The following is a 23,243-nucleotide window of genomic DNA, read 5'->3' on the forward strand; positions in this document are numbered from 1 at the left end:
TGGGAGGACGGATTGAGGGCAGGATTTCAAGACCAGCCTGGGCAACAGAGCAAGACGCCATCTCTACAAAAATAGAAAAATCAGCCGGGCATGGTGGCGCATGCCTGTAGTCCCAGCTACTCGGGAGGCTGAGGCAGGAGGATCGCGGCTGAGGCAGGAGGATCGCTTGAGCCCAGGAGTTCGAGGCAGTGAGCTATGATTATGTCACTACACTCTAGCCCAGACAACAATGAGACTCTGTCAAGAAAAGAAAAGAATAAAAAAGAAAATAAAGAAAAGAAAAGAAATATATTATGGGTTTTTTTACTACAATAAAATATACATTAGAAATTTTTCTTCTTTCAGTTAAAGATTGAAATTTTATAAAATGATTTCCATTTTTTAACTATTCCCAAGATGACAAGATTCTCTCATTGTTCCACCTTTCTTCACTTACATTCTCCTTCATAATGATCTACTCGCCTCCTTCAGCTTCATCTATCGCCTTTTCAGGAATTACTCGGAAACTACACCTTGAGCCCTGACCTCTCTCAAGCATCAGATCACCATTTTCAACTGTCTGCAGGACTGCTACTGCGGGGAGTTCCCCAGCGGACAGGGCTGAAAACAGGGTGTGACAGAGCTGAAAACAGGGTGTCGCGCAGGAATAAGAAGAGAGACAATAGAGGAGAAAGAGTGAGGTCAGGGGACTCAAGGCTTTCCAGACTGAGAGTCCCGAGAGTAATTCCTCACTCGTATTTATTCATCTCAAGAACAAAAGGTCATCATGAATCATACAATTAAACATGTTTTAAAGATATTCCACAAGCAAACAAATTCTAAAGATTTCCATAATGACTACAACAATCAGGTATACGTTATACAACCAGACTATAAAGATTACTACACAGATTAAGATATCCAGGCCGGGCGAGGTGGCTCACGCCTGTAATCCTAGCACTCTGGGAGGCCGAGGCGGGTGGATCGCTCGAGGTCAGGAGTTCGAGACCAGCCTGAGCAAGAGTGAGACCCCGTCTCTACTAAAAACAGAAAGAAATTATATGGACAACTAAAATATATATATATACAAAAAATTAGCCAGGCATGGTGGCGCATGCCTGTAGTCCCAGCTACTCGGGAGGCTGAGGCAGTAGGATCACTTGAGCCCAGGAGTCTGAGGTTGCTGTGAGCTAGGCTGACGCCACAGCACTCCCTCTAGCCCGGGCAACAGAGTGAGACTCTGTCTCAAAAAAAAAACAAAAAAAATTAAAAAAAAAAAAAAAAAAAAAGATATCCAGGTGCACATTGATCTCAGCAAAGCTATTTCTAGCCTAAAACTAAACAAGAACATAAATTTAGAACTGCAGCCAGCCTAGTTTTCCAGTGGGTTGGACGCTCCTAATGGCAGTCCTGGAGCAGTTTTCCGCCCCAGGTGGGGTACTCTTTGCAGTTCCTCCTGCCCTTGGAATGTCCTTACCATTTGGAAACCAGCCACATTCATGCAAACTGTCACGTCCACAGAGGCTCCTAGGCCAGCAATATCCCTTGGCCACCCTAACATTTCTAAGCCACCCCAACTTGCTATATTGCACCTCATCCACATTTCAAAACCAATTAGTCTTGAGTTTTCATTTTTCCCAACACACCCTCTGTCATCAGTGAATAAGACTTTGGATAAATCCTATACATTTTTTGATCCCCAGTTCCATGATACGTAAAATAGATAACCTGGCCCAGAGGATTTTTGAGGGACTCCAATAAACAATGGATGTAAAAAATACCTTGCACAGGGTGGTACATAGCAGGGTCTAAGTAAATACTTGCTTATGTGGTTGTCTTTCTACTAGAACCTGAGCTCCTTGAAGAGTATGCTATATTAAAAATTTGTAAGGTACTTATAGACGTCTGCTGAATGAATGAGAGAATTATTCTTCCTCGGAATATTCACTCTTTCATTCTGAGCTGCTTCCAATTCTTGCTCATTGCAGTTCCTCTGTCCACTTCCTAAACTAGTTCAGTTTTCCAGCCCTGTTCTGGACCAAGTCAATACTGTTCGCTGATGACAGAAAAAAAAAAAACCAGTAACACAAACATGGCCACACCCTACGTTTATAAACAGTCTCAAGTTAGTGTGCCCCACCAGTATCCTGTGTTGGGACACAGTGACCAGAAATTGGCAATATCACTAGGTCTGTTGTGGCGGGAAGATATAAAAGGGAAGTAGAAACAAAGCCCCAAAATAGAGTTAATCACTGGTAGTGACACATATTGAGACTATGAACATAATAGGCCAGGCGTGGTGGCTCACTCCTGTAATCCTAGCACTCTGGAAGGCCGAGGCAGGAGGATCGCTTGAGGTCAGGAGTTCGAGACTAGCCTGAGCAAGAGTAAGACCTTGTCTCTACTAAAAATAAAAATAAAAAAATTAGCCAGTCAACTAAAAATAGAAACAAAAAATTAGCTGGGCGTGGTGGCTCGTGCCTGTAGTCCCAGCTACTCAGGAGGCTGAGGCAGGAGGATCACTTGAGCCCAGGAGTTTGAGGTTGCTGTGAGCTAGGCTGATGCCACAGCACTCACTCCAGCCAGGGCAACAAAGCGAGACTCTGTCTGAAAAAAAAAAGAAAAAAGAAAAAGAAAAAAAGAGACTCAACAAAGGCTAGAAACCAAGCAACCAAGCAATTCCAATTATTCGTGGTAAACCATAATCAGTGTAAGTGAAGTTCTATAAAAGAATGATCAATTATACTAACTCAAACTTTTAGAATGCTTTGAAGAATATGAAGAGAAAAAAATGCCAACAGCTAACAGAAAATTAACAAAAATTAATAAATGACTGTTCAACACAGACTTCTAAGAACAGATTCTAAATTACCAAGAAATTTTGCTTTGGAAGATAGTTTATGGTAATAGTTGAATTCACAGTTGAGCTTCCAAAGTAGTAACTATCTTTTCCCTTTCTTGTTCCAAAGATTCCATTCCATGGGGGATAAAAGGTACAAGAAAATATAATAATTTCCATAAAACGCATTGCTTAGAGACAACTAACTGGTTATAACATTACTTTTGTAATTTAAACTGATCCATGCTGGTCTGATGATGATGTTGCTTTCAATACAAAATAGTGCTAATTTAAACCTCTTACCCACAAGACACGTTGAAAAAGTATACTGCAGATTGTGGACTATCTAAGGAAAAACATTTATACATTTACTATGACAAATGTTTTATATCTAACTTAGTGTGAACTCATATTTTATGCAAATCAAAACAAACTAAATCAGGGGAGAATTCCTGTGCTGGCCAGTCTCTAAGATGGCTCCAGATGTTTCCTGCTGCTTGGTAATCACGCTCTTATGTAGTCTACTCCCAAAATGAATAGGGCTGACCTATATAACCAACAGGATATTGCTACACGGTGGTACGTGGCTGAATCATATAAGACATCAAGGCTTCTGCCTTGATCTGTCTTGGATTGCTCATTCTAGGGAAAACCAGCCATGAAGACATTCAAACAGCCCATGGAAAGGCCCACCAGCGAAGAACTGAGGCCTCCTGCCAACAACCAGAACCAACTGCCAGGCATGTGAGTGAGCTACCTTTGAAACTAATCTTGTAGCTGATCTCTAAGCCTTGACGTGGCAGTAGCCCTGGCAGATATCTTCACTGCAACTTCATGAAAGATCCAGAGCCAGACCCACCACAAAAGCCATTTCTGAGTTCCTGACCCACAGAAACTGTGAGGTAATAAATGTTTATTGTTGTTGTAAGTCACTACATTTTGGGATAACTTACGCAGCAGCAATAGATGAGTAACACATTCCATTAATATAATTCCTCAAACTTTAAAGATTCCCTCTTTAGCATGTCTCAAGAGCAAAAGCCATGCCCAGAAATTCTTACTAGAATTCCCATAGAATCCGCATGCTAAATCTAACCCTTTTCATCTTCTGGTTTCCAGCTGGTATTAAATGATGAGGTAAACATATTGAATCTAGCTTTCAGGTGAACCATCTAGTCTTTTAGAAACAAAAAATCAGTGATTCTTGGATGATGCACAGAGATAGCTGGCATTTCTGTAAATTATAATCAGTGTTATTATCCCATTTTTAATTGACTGTTAAGCAATCAGTCAACTATACATCCAGGAATAGTAGTTAAAAGTTGGAGCGGGGGCATTAAAATGGCTTTAAAATTATAATTCACAGAAGCTTCATGGGGATAATCTGTTTCGCTTAAACCGGGGAGAGGTTAAAAAAAAATAAAATCCTCTAGATATAGTTCCTTACTATGATGGTAGGAAGCAGAGGCCAACTTCTAGTTAAGAGTTTCAAAGTGCCAACTAAGTATGCTATCTCTTCCCTGGGTTCTGAAACAAGTAGGAAATACACAGACCAAGAAAATAGGTATTTATCAGTTTTATTAACTAAGAAACCCGAATGGAAGTGTGTGTATTGTACCTGAGGCTAAAGTGGGCTTCCCTCTTCGTCCCCCGGGCCTGTAACATTCGGACCAGTTCCAAGCAGGGCAGCCAGAAATCTCAAGTTTTCCCCTCTCGCTGCCCCAGGCGGCTTTTTCACGGTAAAAAAAAGGAGAGAGAGAGAGAGAGAAAGAGGAAAGAATAAGAGAGGCTTGAGTGCCAAGCAGGCCCAGAGAGTGAAGGGGAGAGAAGTGCCGGGGACAGTCGACTCACTGGCATATGCCTCGGAGAATCTAAAACGCAATAATCAAGTGCCCCGAAGCTCAACACACTCAGAGCTCTGGTTGTTATCAGCCTAAAAACAAGGCAAAACAGGGCAAAAGAACAATTCCATCCACTGGGCGCTTATAGCCACACCGCAGCGCTACTGATACAGGCAATATTGAAGGCTAAAGCAAAAAAAAAAAAAAAAAAAAAAACCCCAAGGTAAGAGTATTCAGGTGTGGTGTGGGTGAGGGTGCGAACTAAAGAGCAGACCTCCAACTCCAAGTCAGCGGTACAGACAGGCAAGCTCGTCCGCGGCTAGAAAACCGCTACAGCCCACCACCAGCTCCACAGGAACCCGTTTACACTGGGCGAGGGGCGAGGGGCAACCCCGGAGGCAGGCCGGGCCAGAACCTCATCCTCCATAGAGCCGGCTCAACTCCGGGTCAGCCCAGAGTCGCACCGCCCACGGTCGAGTGACTCCTGAGTCCCCAGTACGGCCGGCCGGCCGCCCACTCGGGTATTTGGGGCAGGGAAAGAGGGGAACCCTGCCCAGCAAAAACGTCAGCGCACCCCCTACTTCCTACCTCATCAGCACCCACGGCGGCGGCGACTCCGGAGGCCCGGGCCAAGAGAAAGGACCCCCGAACCCGATGCCCGCTGGGAAATGTAGTTCCGCGCTCCGGTCCTGCCTGCCTCCCGAACGCTCCGGGGCGTTTGTTTAGATCGGTATTTGCTTCCCCCGAGGACTTGGAACTCCGGCCCCGCCCCAGGCGGCGCGGTGCACCCTGGGCATTGTAGTCTTGTTCTGTTCGGTGGCGGACGGGTGGAAAAGAGACGCACCGTGGAAACGGAACTCTCTTACCCCATTGGACGCCGTCCCCAGTACGCTTCTGCGCAGTCTGTGGTGGCGTCGTAACGCCTCGGGGAAAGGGAAGCAGACGGGGACCTGGAATTGCTGCCTCTGGCTTCCTATTTTTTTACTAGTAGGATTTGGTCACTGGTTCTTCATCTTTTGTCTGTTGCACGCATCCCGCCCTCCCCATTTGTTTTCCTAGTCCTTGGATCCAGCCCAGTGGGCATTCACGTCAGTTCTCTCACCCCGCCGTGAGCCCCCTGTTGGTCCCCGGGCGGGCCTGGCACGGAGGCGGTAACTATGGAGAATATGGCGGAGGAGGAACTGCTATCCCTGGAGAAGGAGGAGGTGGAGGTGGCCCAGGTCCAGGTCCCGACCCCGGCCCCGGACTCGGCTCGGGTCCCAGCTCCGGCCCCGGATTCGGCTCTGGACTCGGCTCCGACTCCGGCCTCGGCTCCAGCCCCAGCCCCTGCCCTGGCCCAGGCTCCGGCCCTGTCCCCGTCCCTAGCGTCTGCCCCTGAGGAGGCTGAAAGCAGTAAGTGCAGGAGGCCCAGATCTTTCTGCCGCAGGAGAAGCGAGAAAGTGCGCCTTGCTGGGAAGCAGGGGAGGCCCTTCTTCACCGGGATGGTTTTTATGAGTAAAGTCAGGTTTAGGGAAATGAAGGGAGGGAGGAGGGACCGGGTAGCGGGTAAAGCAGGCGTACAGAATGGGAGAAAGCATCTCCATAACCTGAGGACATCACGGTGAAGGATATGTGAAGGCCAGGGGTGCTGCAGATAGAAGGAAATAATGAAGTTAAGGGCTTCTTGGATAAACGGGTCTTTTTATGGTACAAAAATAGGAAGTTACACCTAATTTGGTAGTTCCCTCTCAACCCAGTCAGCCATCGTTAACCTATGTCCTTTCAAATATGACATTGCAACTGAGGCAACCTGTTTACGATACTAGTAGATCCTGGCTGCCAAGATTTAGAAACCATGACTGTCAACTGGCTTTGCTGCTTCGACATACACAAAGAGATGGGTTTTTCTCGTTATTTCATTTTCTTTAGCAGCTTGCTTCCAAAACGAATTTGAGACTGATGAATAGTTTAGCAAACAATCGACTAAATTTATGGATGTCTTCCCCATACATACATTGAGTTTTATACTCCATTCCATAGGAACTTGACTGTTGAAAATTAATAACCCGTATTATTGTGCTTCTAAGGTGCTTGCATGTTTTCTAAGTAATAGTTTATTGGACCACATTGGAATATAAAAGATTGATAAGTAACTCTTAAGGATCTTCTGAACATTTTTAAGTGTAAAGTGTAAGAAAAATTTAATGAAGTTCTTTTAACAAATTATCTTATGGTCCATAAATTGACTTCTATGCTGTTTCTGAATTATAATTTAAAATATCTTAAGTTAATCCATCGTCTTTCCTACTTCTAGACTAGTTTTGAGTTTAATGTTTATAAAATACTTGGATAGTTGTAGTCTAATATAATTATTTTACAATTTTGAAACACCTAAAAATTATTACAGTTTTAAGAGTAGGGCTGATCAGGGAAGACAAAGTGAGTATGCCTCAAGTAGGCCACTCCTCATCATAAAGGATCGGAGCTTGTAGGTGCAAAATAAGGCCAATTATTTCTTTGCCACAACTACGGTGGTTCGGGAGGGGGATGATGGTATTAAACTCTAAGTAGCCTCCTACCTCACTTCCAGATTGTATTTGTTTATATTAATTAAAAGTGGTTCGGCAGCTTTAGGGAATGCATGCTTTCTTCACCTTCCCACCAGCAAAATTATGTTAAATATAATTTGGAAAGATTTATTCATATATTCAAAAATTTACAAATATGTAATTTGAAGAATGTATACTATTTGAGAAGCCTGAAAATGCATTAATGGGACAAATATGTAATAATTGAGAAATATGAAATGCATTAAAACTAAAATATATATTAATCACATTAAAAAACTATTTTTAGATGGTCTAGTCAGTCCTTTGAAGCCAGTCATAACTAGGCAAGATGAAGATGTCCAGTCTGAAATAGAATTGAAAATTGAGGAAAAAGTAACAGAAGAAGTTGTAAAAGACCCTCCTAACATCTTGGACTCATCTGATTTAACAAGAGGTTTGCCTGTTGACTTCTTGATTGTTGGTGTGTTATGAAAAGCAGGTTGAGTGATTCAAACACAGATTGTCTGATACCTACTATCTTGAACCAGAAAATGATTTCAGAGATATTTATGGGCATATCATGAATTTTTAGACAGATCTTTGAGAGTTTTCTTTAATACTGGAACCACAGGATTTTTAATTCTGTAACTTACCAGGCTCCTTTCTCTTATCTTGTACTATTTAATAGTTAGAATAATTTCAATAAGTACATCTTTATGTCGTGCTCCTTATCTTGTTTTCATATATACATATCTTTGAACTATGGAAACAAAAAGCCTTTATGGTTACCAATTAGATAGGTTGGTTTGTACACATGGATTCATTTCCTGAATACTACTATTTGATCTAGCAATTAAATGTTTTTGATCAAATAGGAAAAAGTTTTGCCTGTTTATGGAAATTAAATCTCATCATAACTCATTTGAAGAATATCTAGTATAAGAAGTAAACCAATATAATGTTTGTTGCTCTTTGTTTTTGCTCTTTAAAAATAAGGTGAAAAATTATCTTTTAATAAATTTGAACAGGAGTGTCTGATAGTGCTGAATTGGATTCCAAAATTATTGACACAATATTCTACTGCATCCAAAAAGTCTAATGATTTTTTTAAAATTATTACTTAACAAATTTTAGTGCCTTCTGTGTGCAAGTTACTGTGTTAGGCACTTGGCCATCAGAAAGATGAATAAGGCATAGCCCCTTCCTTCTTATTGCTTATTTGTGGAGGAGACAAATAAGGATACAACTTATAGGTGAACAGGTGAAATGACAGTGCAGCTCAGAGAGGCATAGGCAGGAAGGTGGCAGTGTCAGGAATTGAATTTAAAGTCTTAAAGTTTTAAATTGTTTAACCTAATAACATAATGAATATTAGAGAGTCCTGTGGTTTATCCCATCATCTCCTATCGCCTTGGATCTTTACCTGTCAGTTCTCATGGTCTTATATATATATAGGCCCCCACTTTGTAAATGTTCCTTTCTTTTGGGATACATACATACTCAATGTCTCCATCCTTAAAAAGAAAAAAAAAAAACCAAGTTGCAAGTTGCAATCTCACTCATCTCCTTGTTTATACTGCCAAACTTCTTGGAAAAATAATCTACACTGATTTTCTACATTTTCTTTCTTCCAATCCCATTTCTATTCCCAAATACCACTGAACCTACTTTCTTAAAGGTGCACCAGAGACTTGCTACATACTAAATTCAGTAGCCTTTTATTGATCTCTGCAACTGTTTTTGATACTTAATGTTGAGCATTTCTCTTTTATAGGCTCTTCGTCCTTGGCTTCTGCATTATTTTGATTTTCCTTACCATTTATTCTTTCATAATCTACCTTCCTGATTCTTTTTAACCAACTTCTATTATAAATACCTACATCACTTCATATCTGACTTCCAGATTGTATCTGTTTATATTAATCAGTAATGGGTTCAGCAGCATTGAGGAATGTATCCTCCCAACCTAATCAAGAATATACTTATTCATGTGTTCTCAAATTTAGAAGTATTTAATATGAAGAATGTGTAATGTTCGAGAAACCTGAAAATGCATTACTGGGACAAATACGTAATGATTAAGAAATCTGAAATGAATTAGAATTAAAATATGTATTAATCACATTTTTAAATTAATTTTAGATAGTGTAGTCATTTGAAATCGGTCATAAGTAGGTAGGACTGGGTCTTGACTATTTCCTTCTCTTTTTCACACTTTTTTCATAGGCTTTCTTACTCATTCTCGTAGTTTCACCTAAAGTGTTTTACTTATGATTTGTATCTCCATAATCGTCCTGCACTCCAAAAACAAATTGTCAACTGCCTACTAGGCATTATTACAGAATACTCTACCAATAGTGCATCAAACACACTAAGTCAAAAATTAAATTTCCTTTTCTCTTTCTTCTTCCTTTCTGCCAAAAGGATTTCCTTTCTCTTCTTTAGTAATGGTACCATTATTCTCACCCATAAAAACTCAAAATCTTAGAATAGTGTTTGATTTTATCTTTCATCCTTATTCCTCACATCCCAAATTCTGTTTTCTTCTTTTACCTTCTGATCTTCTGTACCTTCCCCTTACTAATTGTTTCACCTTTCTTTCTGATCCTTGGTACTACTGCCAGAGAAACCCTCCTGAAATGCATTCAAATCTTATCATTATTCACTTCTTCAAAAACTTGTAAAGACCATTGCCTGAAGAATAAAGTCCAAACTAACTTGCATAGAATATATGCCTTCTGTGATCTGTAATACATTTTTGGCTACATTTTTTTCTTTCCACTCCACGCCCCCAAACACATTACATTCCAGCCAAGGGTAGGGTAGAGGCAACTATATATTTTATACCACATGCCTTTGTTTATGAGGTTATTTGAATTTATAAGTCCAGTCACCAAATCTCAATTAGTCTCAATCAAATGGCACTTCAGTAAAAATGTTCTCAAAGTCACTTCTTAGAATTACTCCTTCCTCTCTATGCCTGCATTGTATTACCTCCTACCTCTACTGTTCATTTCATCCTACCTTGTATTATAGTTAAAAGTGAATGTAGTAACCTCTCCCACCTGATTGAAAGTTCTTTGAAGACAGGAAACTGGCTTATATTTCCTTCGTTGGCATTTTGTACAGGGTGGAAACATTTTTTGTAAAATTATGTTGACTAATTAGATAAAATTTTAAAGCTGTCAAGTTATTCACTGGGGTGTTTTCCCCCAACTTTTTGCATTCTGAAGCACACTTGTTATTTTGTAAACTGAATTGTGGCAGTATTCCCCATCTAGGTACTAGGAGACTATATTGCAGAAAATAAAATTATAAACTATGTGATGTGATAAAACAAAAATGGAACTACAATACAAATTGTTAAAGCATAATCTTCTAACTCTTAAAATTTCTTTTCAGAGAGACACTTCTCAATTCAAAGGCAGCTTGCTGATCTAGAGAAATTAGCTTTTGTAACTGAAGGGGATTTTGACTCTGCCAATTCATTGAACTCAGATAATCTTGATGCAGGTATTTCCGTGTTTTTGTTTAATGTCTAATAGTTTATCATCTTTCAGTTTGTGAAAACAGTTTGCTAAGAATAGACTTGTTTGAACTAGAACAGTAGTAAAATAAAAATTTTTATTCAGGAAATTGATAGCCTTCTATGTGCAAAGGTGCTATGGGAATAAATTATAACTTCTCAAGAAAATTATAAACTCATGGATGTCTGAGAGCTGTGTATTCTGTAAGTTAGGAATTGCATATGGCCACAAGTAACAGAGATCCAAAAAAAACAGTGTCTTCAATAATATAGAGGTTAATATTCTCTCATGTAAAAGAAGTCCCAAGATAGGCAATTTAGAGCTCATACAAGAGTTTCACGATGTTGTCAATGGCCCAAGCTCCTCTCTTTCTGCTCTGCTGTACCTAGTGCTGGTTTCCATCCCTAAGATCACCTTAGGATTTTTTTTGAAGTAGGCAGTATATATAAAAAGATAAATTGTACCTATATCGTATTGTGCTGTATGTGAAAGATATTTGTTGAATTAAAAATTATTAAATGAGTTATTGCTGTATATTTTATTGCTTTAAACATGAATTTGAGCTTTTTATTCTTTCATACACCATTTTTTTTTTTTTTTTTTTTGCCCTGAAACATGCTCTGCAGGAAAGTAAATGGAATTTTTTTCCTTCTTTTTTTGTTGGCTTTTTTGTTTTTGAGGTAGGATCTCGCTATGTTGCCCATGTTGGATTATAGTGGCTATTCACAGGCGTGATCAAAGCACACTGCAGCCTCGAACTCCTGGCCTAGAGCGATCCTCCTAGCTTAGCTTCCAAAGTAGCTGGGACTGTAGGCATGCACCACTGTGCCTGGGTCATACAGTATTTATCAAATACTTTTTTTATTTGAGCTACATTATATTTCTCTTTTGTTTGTTGGGGTTTTTCTGTTTTTTTGAAACAGGTTCTCACTCTGTTGCTTGGGGTATAGTTTGCAATGGTGTCATCATAGCTCACTACAACCTCAAACTGCTAGGCTCAAGCGATTCTCCTGCTTCAACTTCCTGAGTAGCTGGGACTACAGGGGCATGCCACCACACCTGGCTGTTTTTGCTTTGTTTACAGATAGGGTTTTTAGACATAGCGTTTTGCTATGTTGCCCAGGCTGGTCTCAAACTCCTGACCTCAAGCAATCTTCCCACCTCAGCCTCCCAAAGTGCTGGGATTACAGGCATGAGCGACCACGCCCAACTTACATTTCTAATTAAATAAGACTTCTACGGCCGGGCGCGGTGGCTCACGCCTGTAATCCTAGCACTCTGGGAGGCCGAGGCAGGCGGATCGCTGGAGCTCAGGAGTTCGAGACCAGCCTGAGCAAGAGCAAGACCCTGTCTCTACTAAAAATAGAAAGAAATTATCTGGCCAACTAAAAATATATATAGAAAAAATTAGCCGGGCATGGTGGCACATGCCTGTAGTCCCAGCTACTCGGGAGGCTGAGACAGGAGGATCCCTTGAGCTCAGGAGTTTGAGGTTGCTGTGAGCTAGCCTGACGCCACGGCACTCACTCTAGCCCGGGCAACAGAGCGAGACTCTGTCTCAAAAAAAAAAAAGACTTCTATTTTGAAGAAGAAGAACTTACAAATTCAGTATTGGATACAGTGGTTCTAAGCATGTCCCCAGTCTCACAACAGCAACTGTGTTGGATCCCATCTACTCCTTCCACCTCCTTCTTCCTAACTTCACATGTTAACAATTTTTGTTGCTGCAGATTAGTAGAGGAATACATAGCAGGTACTGGTGCTGTCTGCTCAGCACATGTTTTTCTGGGAATGTGATAACTGCCGTCCTTTCCCCTGTCCAAAGTACAGAGTGATGCTCTTTGTGGCAGGCAGTTTTGCTGGAAGGATGTCATACAGTTTATCACATCCTCAACCTCTCTCTTCTCAGTGGCAACAGGGGCTTCAGATAGCCACAGAGAGAATTTTAGGGTAAAAAAATAATCACTGGTCATTTGCTACAATAATTATCATTAACTACCTCCTGGTTCAGGGACAATGACTTCCCCCTAAAGTTAAGAAAGACTTTATTTAAGAAGTGGCAGACAGAGCCCCCTGTTAGCTCTTTTGTAGCTGAATCTAGGCATTAATAACTAGTGTATTCTGTACTTTATGGATTCTTTTTTCTTTTTAAGGAAACAAGCAGGCTTGTCCTTTGTGCCCTAAGGAAAAATTCAGAGCTTGTCATAGCCATAAGCTTCGTCGTCACCTTCAGAATTTACACTGGAAAGTCTCAGTTGAATTTGAAGGTTAGTATTTTTGTGTGTGTAAAGAAGTAATGTGCACAAAATTTAACATTTGTTACCAGTATTGGAATTTTATTGTGAACATAATCAAATATTTTGGTTTGAAATTATGAGGGATTTAATGTCCTCACTTCTAATATATTTAATAAAGGACCATATAGCTCTATAGGCAATAGATACACATGACACAAGTACTTTAGTTCAATTAACATTTAAGTATCTGTTCTGTCCTGAGTACTCTGTTTGATCTTGGCAGTCCATGTTACTTAGTGAACAATGTTTTGGTAAGTTATACTTTTCCTTTTGTAGTAGAACTACTACTATTTTACACTTATTTTTGAAAATATAATAAATGTAGTAAAATAAGAAAATAAAATAATTCACATGAATATTTTAAAAGACATGATTACATCTCTTTTTCTGCTGATGGCTTAAAAAAGCTACTGGAATTAAGAGTATTCAGAATGGTAGTGGGATATAAGGTAAATATTCATACATCATAACCTTTCTCTAGATAAATGGAAATTAGAAAAAAAAATACACCAATTACAATAATGGCAAAAATGACACAATTTGGAGAAATAAATTTAACAAGAGGACTCAATGAAATAAAAAGTTAAAAGACAGAAAACAAGATCTTTTCAAGTTAAAAGACTCCCTAGATTCTGAGATAGTGAATTACATGAATTATTATAGCATTTTTGCTAAAAGATCTGGCAACATCTTTTAAAATTTAAAATATGCATATCCATCCACCAGGCATTTTCTCTCCTGGGAGTGCCCTAGAAGTAATAGAATCAACAGGCAAGGACAGATATAAAAGGACATTCATTGCAGCACATACTTAGTAACAAAAGCTTGGAATTAAAATAAAGAGATAATCAATAAATTATGGTATATGCATACCATGAAATATTATGCAGCCATTGAAAAGAGTACATAACCAGCTAACTTAGCAGTATTTCCACAGTAAACTAGTGGAAACAGCAATGTACAGGGAAGATTTTATAATATTCCATTTGGATAAAACAAAAAATCCCTCCTCCAAAAAAACTCCTAAATAGTAATCTTAAACATGTATATTTATCCATGATTATGTGAGCATAGAAATTGTCAAATATGGTTGTCTGGCACTTCAACCAAACTGGATGAAACAGTTAGTAAGAGACCCAGAAAAGAAGCCAGAACTGTGCCTGAACTATTTTCTTAGTAGAACTAATAAAAGATTATCACTAGTCACTTAGAGGAAAGGGAATTAGACTAATTCAGGAGCCATCGTGTCTTTTAAGTCTAATTTTATATAAGAATATATAGCAAATAATAATTGACTTTTTTCTCGAAAAATAAATGTCTTATTTTAATTTAAAAAATCTGTTTCATATTCTTTATTTAGGTCATTGTTTAGCCTTTAGGTTTGGTCTGCCTCCTCCAAGTTATTCTCTTTTCCGAAATAGTTTGTGATATTTCTTTGCTTACCCAAGGATATGGTTCTCTTGTGTCTGTTAGATTGTTGGGTTCTTTCACATGATATTGATCTGGTAGATGGTGAAGCTATGATAGTTTTCGTCTTAGTGAGCAGGCTTCAAAGTAGTTGACAAGTATGTTGGAGGTAGAAGCAACAAGATCTGCTGAAAGAATGGATGTGAGATATAAGAGAAAGACAGCCAAGAATGCTTGGGTTTGGAACTTGAGCAACTAGAAAAATGGAGTTGGCCTTTAAAGATCTGGAGAAGACTACATTAGGACCAGGTGTGAGAAAGAAGGCCTGGACCAGAGACTTAGGCACGTAAAGGTTGAGATGCATTTAAGTGGAGATGTCAAGTAGCCTATAGGCTATATGGATCTGGAGTTTTGGGGAGAGGTTGGGGCCAGAGATACTAATTTGAGAGTTGTCAGAATATAGATGGTATTTAAAGCCATGAGACTAGATGAGCTAACTATAGGAGTACATATTGATGGAAAAAAGAAGTCATATAGGGCTAACTCCTGGGGTACTTCAACATACACAAGTAAGAAATGGTATAAGAAGAAAGAAGTTAAAAATAATTTACAGGCTTTGAGTTAGGAGCGATTGTAAGGCATTATCTTTCAAATAAAGAAAAACAGTAAAGAGACCTGGTTTAAGAGGAAATGATCAACTTAGTCTTGACAAGTAGGTTTTAAAATGCTGACCAGATATTCGGTTATATTTCCTTAATAGGCAATTGGAAATGTGGATCTGGCTTTCTAGAATCATGAGTTAGTAACCAGAGCTATAACTCGGGATTCCTTCCCACAGGAGAGATAATTGGAATCATGAAAGGAATTTAAGTTACCAAGGAAATGAGAAAAAAAAGTCATGTAGCCAACCAAGCCTAAGTAATATCTACATTTCAGGGTATGAGAGAAGAAGGAGGATCTGTAAAGATGATTAAGAAGCATGAGAAGAGAACCAAGATAGTGCTATAACATAGATGAAAAAGGGTCTGTATAATGGCAAATATAGCATGAAGGAAAGATGATGAAGCCTAAGAAAAAGTCATAGTGGCAGAGAATAAATGGTAAAACTGAGTCCCAAAGAAGCTAAATGACTAATCCAAAAATAAAACAGTCACAGCAGAACTAGAATTTGAACCTGGATCCTCCTGTATTTGTGTGTATGTATACATATATACACATGCACACATATGTATAGTTCATATATAACAAATGTGTACGCAAAAGCAATCGCATTCAAGTAATTATGATACTACAAATATAAAAATAATCCCAATTCCTTGTTTATTTTTTTAGAGACAAAGTCTCACTCTTTTGCCCAGGCTGGAGCACAGTAGCATTATCATTGCTCACTGCAGCCTTGAACTCGAGCTCAGGTGTCCTCAAACCTCAGCCTCCTGAGTAGCTAGGACTACAGGTGTGCACCAGCAGGCCGGGCTAACTTTTTTTATTTTTTTGTAGAGACAGATCTCACTATGATGCCCACTATGATTCTCGTCTCTAGCTCCTGGCCTCAAGCGATCCTCCCACCTCAGCCTCCCACAATGCTGGGATTACAGGCATAACCCACTGCACCTAACCCCCAATTCTTATAAAATAAAATTTGTTTATAATTTTTAATGATAATTGAACATTTAACGAACCTCCATTCTAGGTTACAGGATGTGCATCTGTCACTTACCTTGTCGGCCAGTGAAACCAAACATTATTGGAGAACAGGTAACCAGATATTATATTTTTTATTTTTAAATTTAGTCCTCTGTAAAGAAAGAGCAATTTTTACTTACTTTAAAACCAAGATGTGCGTGTTCAGCAATGTGGTTTACTTTGAAATTCTGTATCTGAGTGCTTTCAGATGATCATATACAAGATATATGAAATGTATGGAAAAAAGGATTGCTGTATTGAACTTCTCATTTTATAGTGTTTAATTTCAGTCAGATAAATTGCTCTCATATGTTTAAAATGAAAATTAACCCATTTACTAATTTTGGAATGGAGAACTTAGTAATTTTTTTCTTTTAAAATAAATTTTGATCATGGATTAGGACCTTCAATTTCTGTGATTTAGTAAATATCTTAGTATGTTTCAATTTCATATTAATCCTCTCCAAGTTCTTCCTTTTAAGTTCAATTTGACAGAATCAAGAAACTTTCTGAAATCTTAATAACTTTAAAAAATACATGTGTTTATTTTTAGTATATATTTGACCTAAGGGGAATACAAGCTCTACAAACTATAACATTTTTTAGTGACATATCCTGAATGGATATTAGCTTATTGAGCCCTCATTATTAATTTTTCTTTTGAGTCACTAAAAACAATAAAGTGTTGAGAAAAAAGTGTTCTGTGAACAGTAGTCAAGATGGTGCCTAAACCATCAATCCAATCCAAGATATTCTGCATATGATAACAATAGTATGATAAGGAACCCTGTGTAATGTTGCTTATTCCTTACTTGCTCTGAGGTCCCAAGTAAATAGGAGGTAGCAGCACTAGTATAATTATGTGCTGATTATAACGAATGGGGAAAACTAGGAAACTAAACTTGTGGCCTATGGTAAAGTAAGATTAAAAAGCATATGTAAATATAAGGAAGGAAGTTAAGATCCTTTCAAAGTCACATGGCAAAATTAATATTATCTTCTATACCATTAAACCCAAGACACATTAACATTTGCAAACTTACACTTGTATTTCATTATCTTAGTAACTTATTTAAATTAAATTCTCTGATAGATATCCAATAAAATGGGCGCCCATTATCATTGTATCATTTGTTCAGCAACAATCACCAGAAGGACTGATATGCTAGGACATGTTAGGCGCCATGTGAATAAAGGAGAGACTAAATCCAGGTATACTACTGGTAAGTTGAGAAATCTCATTAAAGTATTACTAAGTAAATCCTTAAATAATGGTCTAGTTATTCTTTAAAGCCATCAGGCAGATAAAATATACTGATTTAACCAAATACTTTAGTTGACTGCTAATCCATTACTTCAAGTTTTGGTTTCTTTCTGTGAGGTTTCCAGTAACATTGAACTGTTCTCAATTTAACATATATTTAATGGTGAAGAAAAAAGCAAGTGACACTAAAGTAATATAGGTATCTTAATGAAAGATTATAGAATTATATTCATGGCAGCTTTTATATCAATAACTGTGTTATACTTATTGCTGGAGAAAGAATGTAGAATGAAATAAAAGCCATTCATTATTCTGAGTGATATCAAATCATTAATCACTTGTTATTACTTAGGAATCCCTTCTCAAGAATTAAATTAAGCCCTAATGGCCTCAAGCAGCCATTGTATATAATGATTGATTTCTCTCCTGTACATCTAGAATGAGACTATGTACCATTCTTTTAAGAATTGAAAAAATTAGTCACTGAGCTAATTTTCTATAAAGGTTAATTTTCTCACAGAACCTGGTTTGAGAAAGGCTGAGGTGACATGCCTCTTCAGTGGGTATGGAAGGATTTATAATACAATGCTAGGAAAGGTTACTATTATTTGGCAGTGTAGAAAGAGAAATATAGGTGCCATATATATAATATATACAGTTAACCTTATGGTTGTATTCAGAAATCAAAACATAAAGAATCTTAATTGTTTTTCCCTACGCATGCTATATATGTATCATTTCTTAAATATTTAAAACATACATCAGTATTTCATTTTAGTTTATAGCTAAATGATTCTAATGTGTATTAAATGTAGAATCATTTTTTCATTACTTTATAGCCATTTGCATGTAATTCGTGATTTAAAATCATAACTATGAGAGAGTATTCTGAAGTCTAGCTTGCTGGCTAAGAGAATACAACCATACAGAGATACTTATTTTCTAATGATTATACCACAGTAAAATATATTTAGCATCCAACCTGTGCAAACACAATGTAGTGTTTGATGAATCATAAAGGTATTTTAGGATTTTGTGCTATTTTAGGGTGATTGTTCTTATATATTGTAATACAGATGTATCGATGTGCTAGGCAGTCAGGATTTTAAGTTAAACTTTCTTTCATTCACCAAATACCTAACTGAGTGCTACTCTTTTCCAGAAACAGTGCTGAATAAATCAGTTCTTTGGTTTTGGGTTTTTTATATCTGTCCACCTATTTACGTTAACACAAAATAATAAAGTTATTTTTCAAAATGTATATTGTTTTAGATGTTTAGAATTATTTTGTGTTTCCCTGGAAATCTTTTTTTTTTTTCCATCTTAGCTTCTACTGCTAAACCATCTAATGAAATTTTGAAAGAGGCAGACACGGATGTACAAGTTTGTCCCAACTATTCTATACCTCAGAAAACAGATTCCTATTTTAATCCCAAAATGAAACTAAATCGGTAAGATAAATTGAAAATAGGGTTATGAGATGTTTCAGATTATTATAAATGTATCTTCTCTCAACCTTTATGTTCTAACATATTAAAATTTAAAACTAGGTACAGAATGAAAGTCATCTATTTTAACATTTTCTCAGAATGATTGTTTTCTTTCTTTTTTGCTACCAAGCCAGTTTCTTTATGGGAGAGTAAAACAGACCTAACTTTATATAATTACTGAACAGGCTTGTGCTTTTGTGGGCAAGTTTTATCTATAAATGAATAAATGCTTGTTAGTAGAATACAATTAGATTTGTAGTTTAATTTCACATATTTTTAATTCTTGTAGAATTAAATTGGGAATATATTACTAGACCTTTTTTCAAAATAGTTTGTATAGTAACTAGGAACCTCAGTTCTCACTATTCTTAAATGAAATAAAATCTACAATGAAGAAGCCATGATAAAGTAAAATTATTTCAGATTGTCACTTTCTTCTAGGCAGCTAATATTCTGTACATTGGCTGCTTTGGCTGAGGAAAGAAAACCTTTGGAATGTCTAGATGCCTTTGGAGCCACCGGTAAGTTAGGAAGCTTTTTTGGAACCCCTTTTATTTATCAGATTTTTGCAGTATCTCTTCTTAGAAAATGTATATGGATATCACAGCTAACCAAATATTTTGATGTAAAAAAATTAAAGATCTAGGGTAAAAATTTTTTTATTGTGAAAATTTCAAGTATATACTAAAGGGCATAATAAATGAATCCCTGTGTATCCATCACTCACTTGAAAACTTAGCAGCTTATGCTCAGTATTGTTTTATCTATATCCCCAATACGTCATACCCTAGTCCATCCATACCCATTAATTTGAAACAAATCTCAGATATATCATTTCATTTGTAAATATTTCAGTTGGATCTCTAAAAGATAAGGATTTAAAGAAAATAAAACCATGATAACATTATTACACCTAAAAAAAATTAAAAATCCTTTAAGATCAATTGTTTAGATGTGGCCGATTATCTCAATATTTTTAAAAATTCTAATCAGAATCCAGACAAAAGACCATATATTTCAGTTGTTTGACATATCTGCAGTGTTTTCCTACAGATACCCTTTTTCTTTTCTCCTTTTTAATCTGAAATCATTAAAGCTAATGTCTAAGGAAGACATTCCTAGCCTTTTCTTTTTAATGTAACTTTGTAAACATCTGAGGTTTGTAGCAGTCATTTTGCATGTTTCCCATCCCCAAAATGAGGGAGCCTAGAACTTATCTCACAAGCTTGTTGTGAAAATAAGAAAATATATTAGAAATAGTCCTTACAAGAGATAATAATTTTTCCCATTTATCAGACACATGTATGGTGAAGATGGTCAATACTTCCAATACATAAGGGGGTATCTAATCCATATTTGCTGGGCTTGTGTTACCATCTCCCATTTTGTAATTTATATCCGTATGACTTAAATCCAGTAGGTATGGAAAGCTCTGAGAAGGGGCTTTCTTGGTGTGAATTCTTCTTGATCATTTGCTTACATATACAAAGTTACTCTTTTTAATTCACAACAGTGCTGTTGTGCAGTGTTGGTCTGGAAAAGTTGGTTTTCATATTTTGGTGCAAGAGGAACAGGAAGAATTCCAACTTCCCATCTTCCCTTCAAGCAGAGTAATGCCATTCTTATTCGTATTGTATATTGGGTTTCTTTTTAAAATTTTATTTAAAAAAGGTATTTCATTGTAAGAATGTAAGAAAGCCAACAAAGAAAATAACAACTGCCTGCTATTCCACAAAATAAACAACTTACTATCCCACAAAAATAAAAAACAGATTTTATTTGAACAAGGATCATAAAAATGGTTTTATAAGAAGTATTAATGAAAATCTGTTAGACACATTTTCTTCAGAAGCTTTGTAGTGAGGAAGTACAATAAGAATTACTTACAAAAATATCAAAATTTTGAAGCAATTTATTTCTGTTTATAAAATATTTTTAGTATTATACTGTTTTTACTTAATTATTACAATTTAAAAAACATTTTCTTCCACATTTTTCCCAAGGGATAATGGGATTACAGTGGGCAAAACATCTTGGAAATGCAGTCAAAGTTACAATCAATGACTTGAATGAAAACTCAGTGACATTAATTCAGGAAAACTGCCATTTAAACAAATTGAAAGTGGTGATGGACAGTAAAGAAAAGGAAAAGAATGATGATATTCTTGAAGAAGGAGAAGAAAACCTTGGTAATATTAAGGTGACCAAAATGGATGCCAATGTACTGATGCATTTGAGATCTTTTGATTTCATGTAAGTGGAAAAGATTTGTTATGTCACTTTCTTTTTTGTTTGTGTTTTGTTTTGTTTTTTGAGACAGGGTCTCACTCTGTCAGCCAGGCTGGGGTGCAGAGGTGCAATCATAGCTCACCGCAGTCTTGAACTCCTGGGCTCAATCAAGCATCCTTGTGTCTCAGCTTCCCAAAGCACTGGCATTACAGCATGAGCCACCACGCACAGCCTGCTATGTCACTTTCTAAACTGATCTGAAATTTTCAGGGGTAGAGGTAGTTAAAAATTAAGGGTTTGTTGTTGTTTATATATTTAAATTAATACAGTTTTTTGACATTGGCCTGCAGTGTGCAATAAGGAAATTTTCTAGCATTTGAAATAAAATGCCTGGCCCTGACACTTTTCTGCTAAGCCTGATTTACTTTTACAAGTCTTACATATCATACTTTCATTTTATTACTTACTTTAAAAACAGAATTGTGTATGTAAAATAGATTTGCAAGTATTATACTTTTGAATCCATGGAATTTTATCATTAGAAATAATTACAATGGTATAATTTTGGTTACTAATATGAGTTTACATATGTCTATATTCCTTCTGATTTTAGACATCTAGACCCTTTTGGAACATCAGTGAACTATCTAGATTCTGCATTCAGAAATATAAGAAACCTTGGCATAGTGTCAGTGACTTCTACAGATATCAGTTCTTTATATGCCAAGGCACAACACGTTGCCCGGCGTCACTACGGATGTAACATTGTCCGAACTGAGTATTACAAGGAACTAGCGGCCCGAATTGTTGTCGCCGCTGTGGCAAGGTACCAAATCACCAGCAATGTACCTAGTATGTTTAGTATATGATAAAAAGAGACAGTATTATAAGAAGTGCTTATCTTATTTTTCAAAATATACATGAAACATAAATTCTGTATTCCGTATTTGTAATCTTTATTTGTTTTTAATTTTATGTTGCATCTGTTAGAATCTTATTTAAAAGCTTATACCTGGAATATTCAGTTTAACTCTCTAACTTGAAATATTATTAGATAATTAAAGTAGTAAGAAACAAAAGCTAAAAGTGAAAGTTAATTTCAAATCAGTTTATTTCAACAATGTAGGGTAGATAAGGGATAGGAACATGAAAAGGAAAAGCAAAAACTCTTTAAATTTAAAAACAACTATTTATTTCATATGCATTCTATCTTCTTTATTTATATAGTTTGAATAAAATGATGGCTTATAAACTTGATTCTGCGAAATGATCTTACTTACAAAACAAGTTCTCTCTGTTTCTCATTAGGACTTCCAAACAGAATTTAATAACAGATTTATGAGAAAAAGGAAGACTTTTTTGAGTACCTATTAAATGTAAACTATTATGTTAGAATAATAATAATAATATATAAGTGGACATTGAGAATATAGATAATGGATGATCAGCCAGCTCACTCACTAAACCTAACACTAGTTTCACAGCAGTTAGGTGAAAATTCCTACCTCAGCATAACTACAGATTATTAAACTTCATAGACCTTAAGGGTTAATTCCTAATTAACTGAAACTCTGAGGCTCAGTTTGTACATGCTAGGGACCTACTGCACATACTTAAAACTGTTTGTAATATAACATCAACAAATTAAAATTAATACACATGAACTAAATTTAGTAGATGACTGAAGAGGGAAAATTAAGTACATAAATGGTATATCTAGTAGAAATTAATCCTAAAAGTCTATAAAATTAATGGTGGAAAGAACTTTGACTATTGATTTTTCACTTAATATTCAGCCACTAGCATACTTTCCTGCATATAGTCTTTACTCAATAAATATATATTGTTTGGAAGAAAATTTTATAGAAAAAATAGATAAAAAAAAAAAAAGAAGAAAGGTGATAGTGATGACAAGAAACAAAGTGACACTGAAAACCAGAGAATATAGTCCTAGTAAGAGGGTACCATAAGGGAAAATGTACAAAAACTGAAGACCCTGCCAACGTCCTTTATTTTCCTGTATTTTAATTTGTATAAAAGTTACAGTAATGATCTTTTTAAAAGCACTGCTACTAAGAGTTGAATTTTTCCTGATTTCCCATAACCCCCTCACCCCTCATAGTTTACTGTCCAGGTTAGTATTGTCAATCTAATGCCAA

The 23,243-nt window shown here is 36.8% G+C and overlaps 2 protein-coding genes across 5 annotated transcripts in view; one reads left to right on the forward strand and one right to left on the reverse strand.

Moving 5' to 3' along the window:
- SWT1 (SWT1 RNA endoribonuclease homolog) overlaps positions 1-5,280 on the reverse strand; it is a 71,323-nt gene extending 66,043 nt beyond the window's left edge. The window contains exon 1 of the mRNA XM_069459330.1: positions 5,248-5,280. The gene's annotated coding sequence lies outside the window, so the exon portion shown is untranslated. The remainder of the gene's footprint in view (positions 1-5,247) is intronic.
- Positions 5,281-5,431: 151 nt separating this feature from the next.
- Positions 5,432-23,243, forward strand: part of TRMT1L (tRNA methyltransferase 1 like) — a 35,545-nt gene continuing 17,733 nt past the window's right edge. Inside the window, exons 1-10 of one of the 4 annotated variants that reach the window (XM_069459260.1) lie at positions 5,620-6,051; positions 7,495-7,641; positions 10,590-10,700; positions 12,868-12,981; positions 16,109-16,173; positions 17,195-17,324; positions 18,693-18,816; positions 19,297-19,376; positions 20,859-21,108; positions 21,698-21,910. In XM_069459260.1, coding sequence (XP_069315361.1) covers positions 5,817-6,051; positions 7,495-7,641; positions 10,590-10,700; positions 12,868-12,981; positions 16,109-16,173; positions 17,195-17,324; positions 18,693-18,816; positions 19,297-19,376; positions 20,859-21,108; positions 21,698-21,910 — 1,469 coding nt within the window. In that variant the 5' untranslated portion in view covers positions 5,620-5,816. Of the gene's footprint in view, positions 5,546-5,575; positions 6,052-7,494; positions 7,642-10,589; positions 10,701-12,867; positions 12,982-16,108; positions 16,174-17,194; positions 17,325-18,692; positions 18,817-19,296; positions 19,377-20,858; positions 21,109-21,697; positions 21,911-23,243 lie in introns of those variants that run through there. The other 3 variants (XM_069459262.1, XM_069459263.1, XM_069459261.1) reach the window with 3 other exon arrangements.

Source organism: Eulemur rufifrons, chromosome 27 (assembly GCF_041146395.1).
Source record: "Eulemur rufifrons isolate Redbay chromosome 27, OSU_ERuf_1, whole genome shotgun sequence".
NCBI classification, from domain to species: domain Eukaryota; kingdom Metazoa; phylum Chordata; class Mammalia; order Primates; family Lemuridae; genus Eulemur; species Eulemur rufifrons.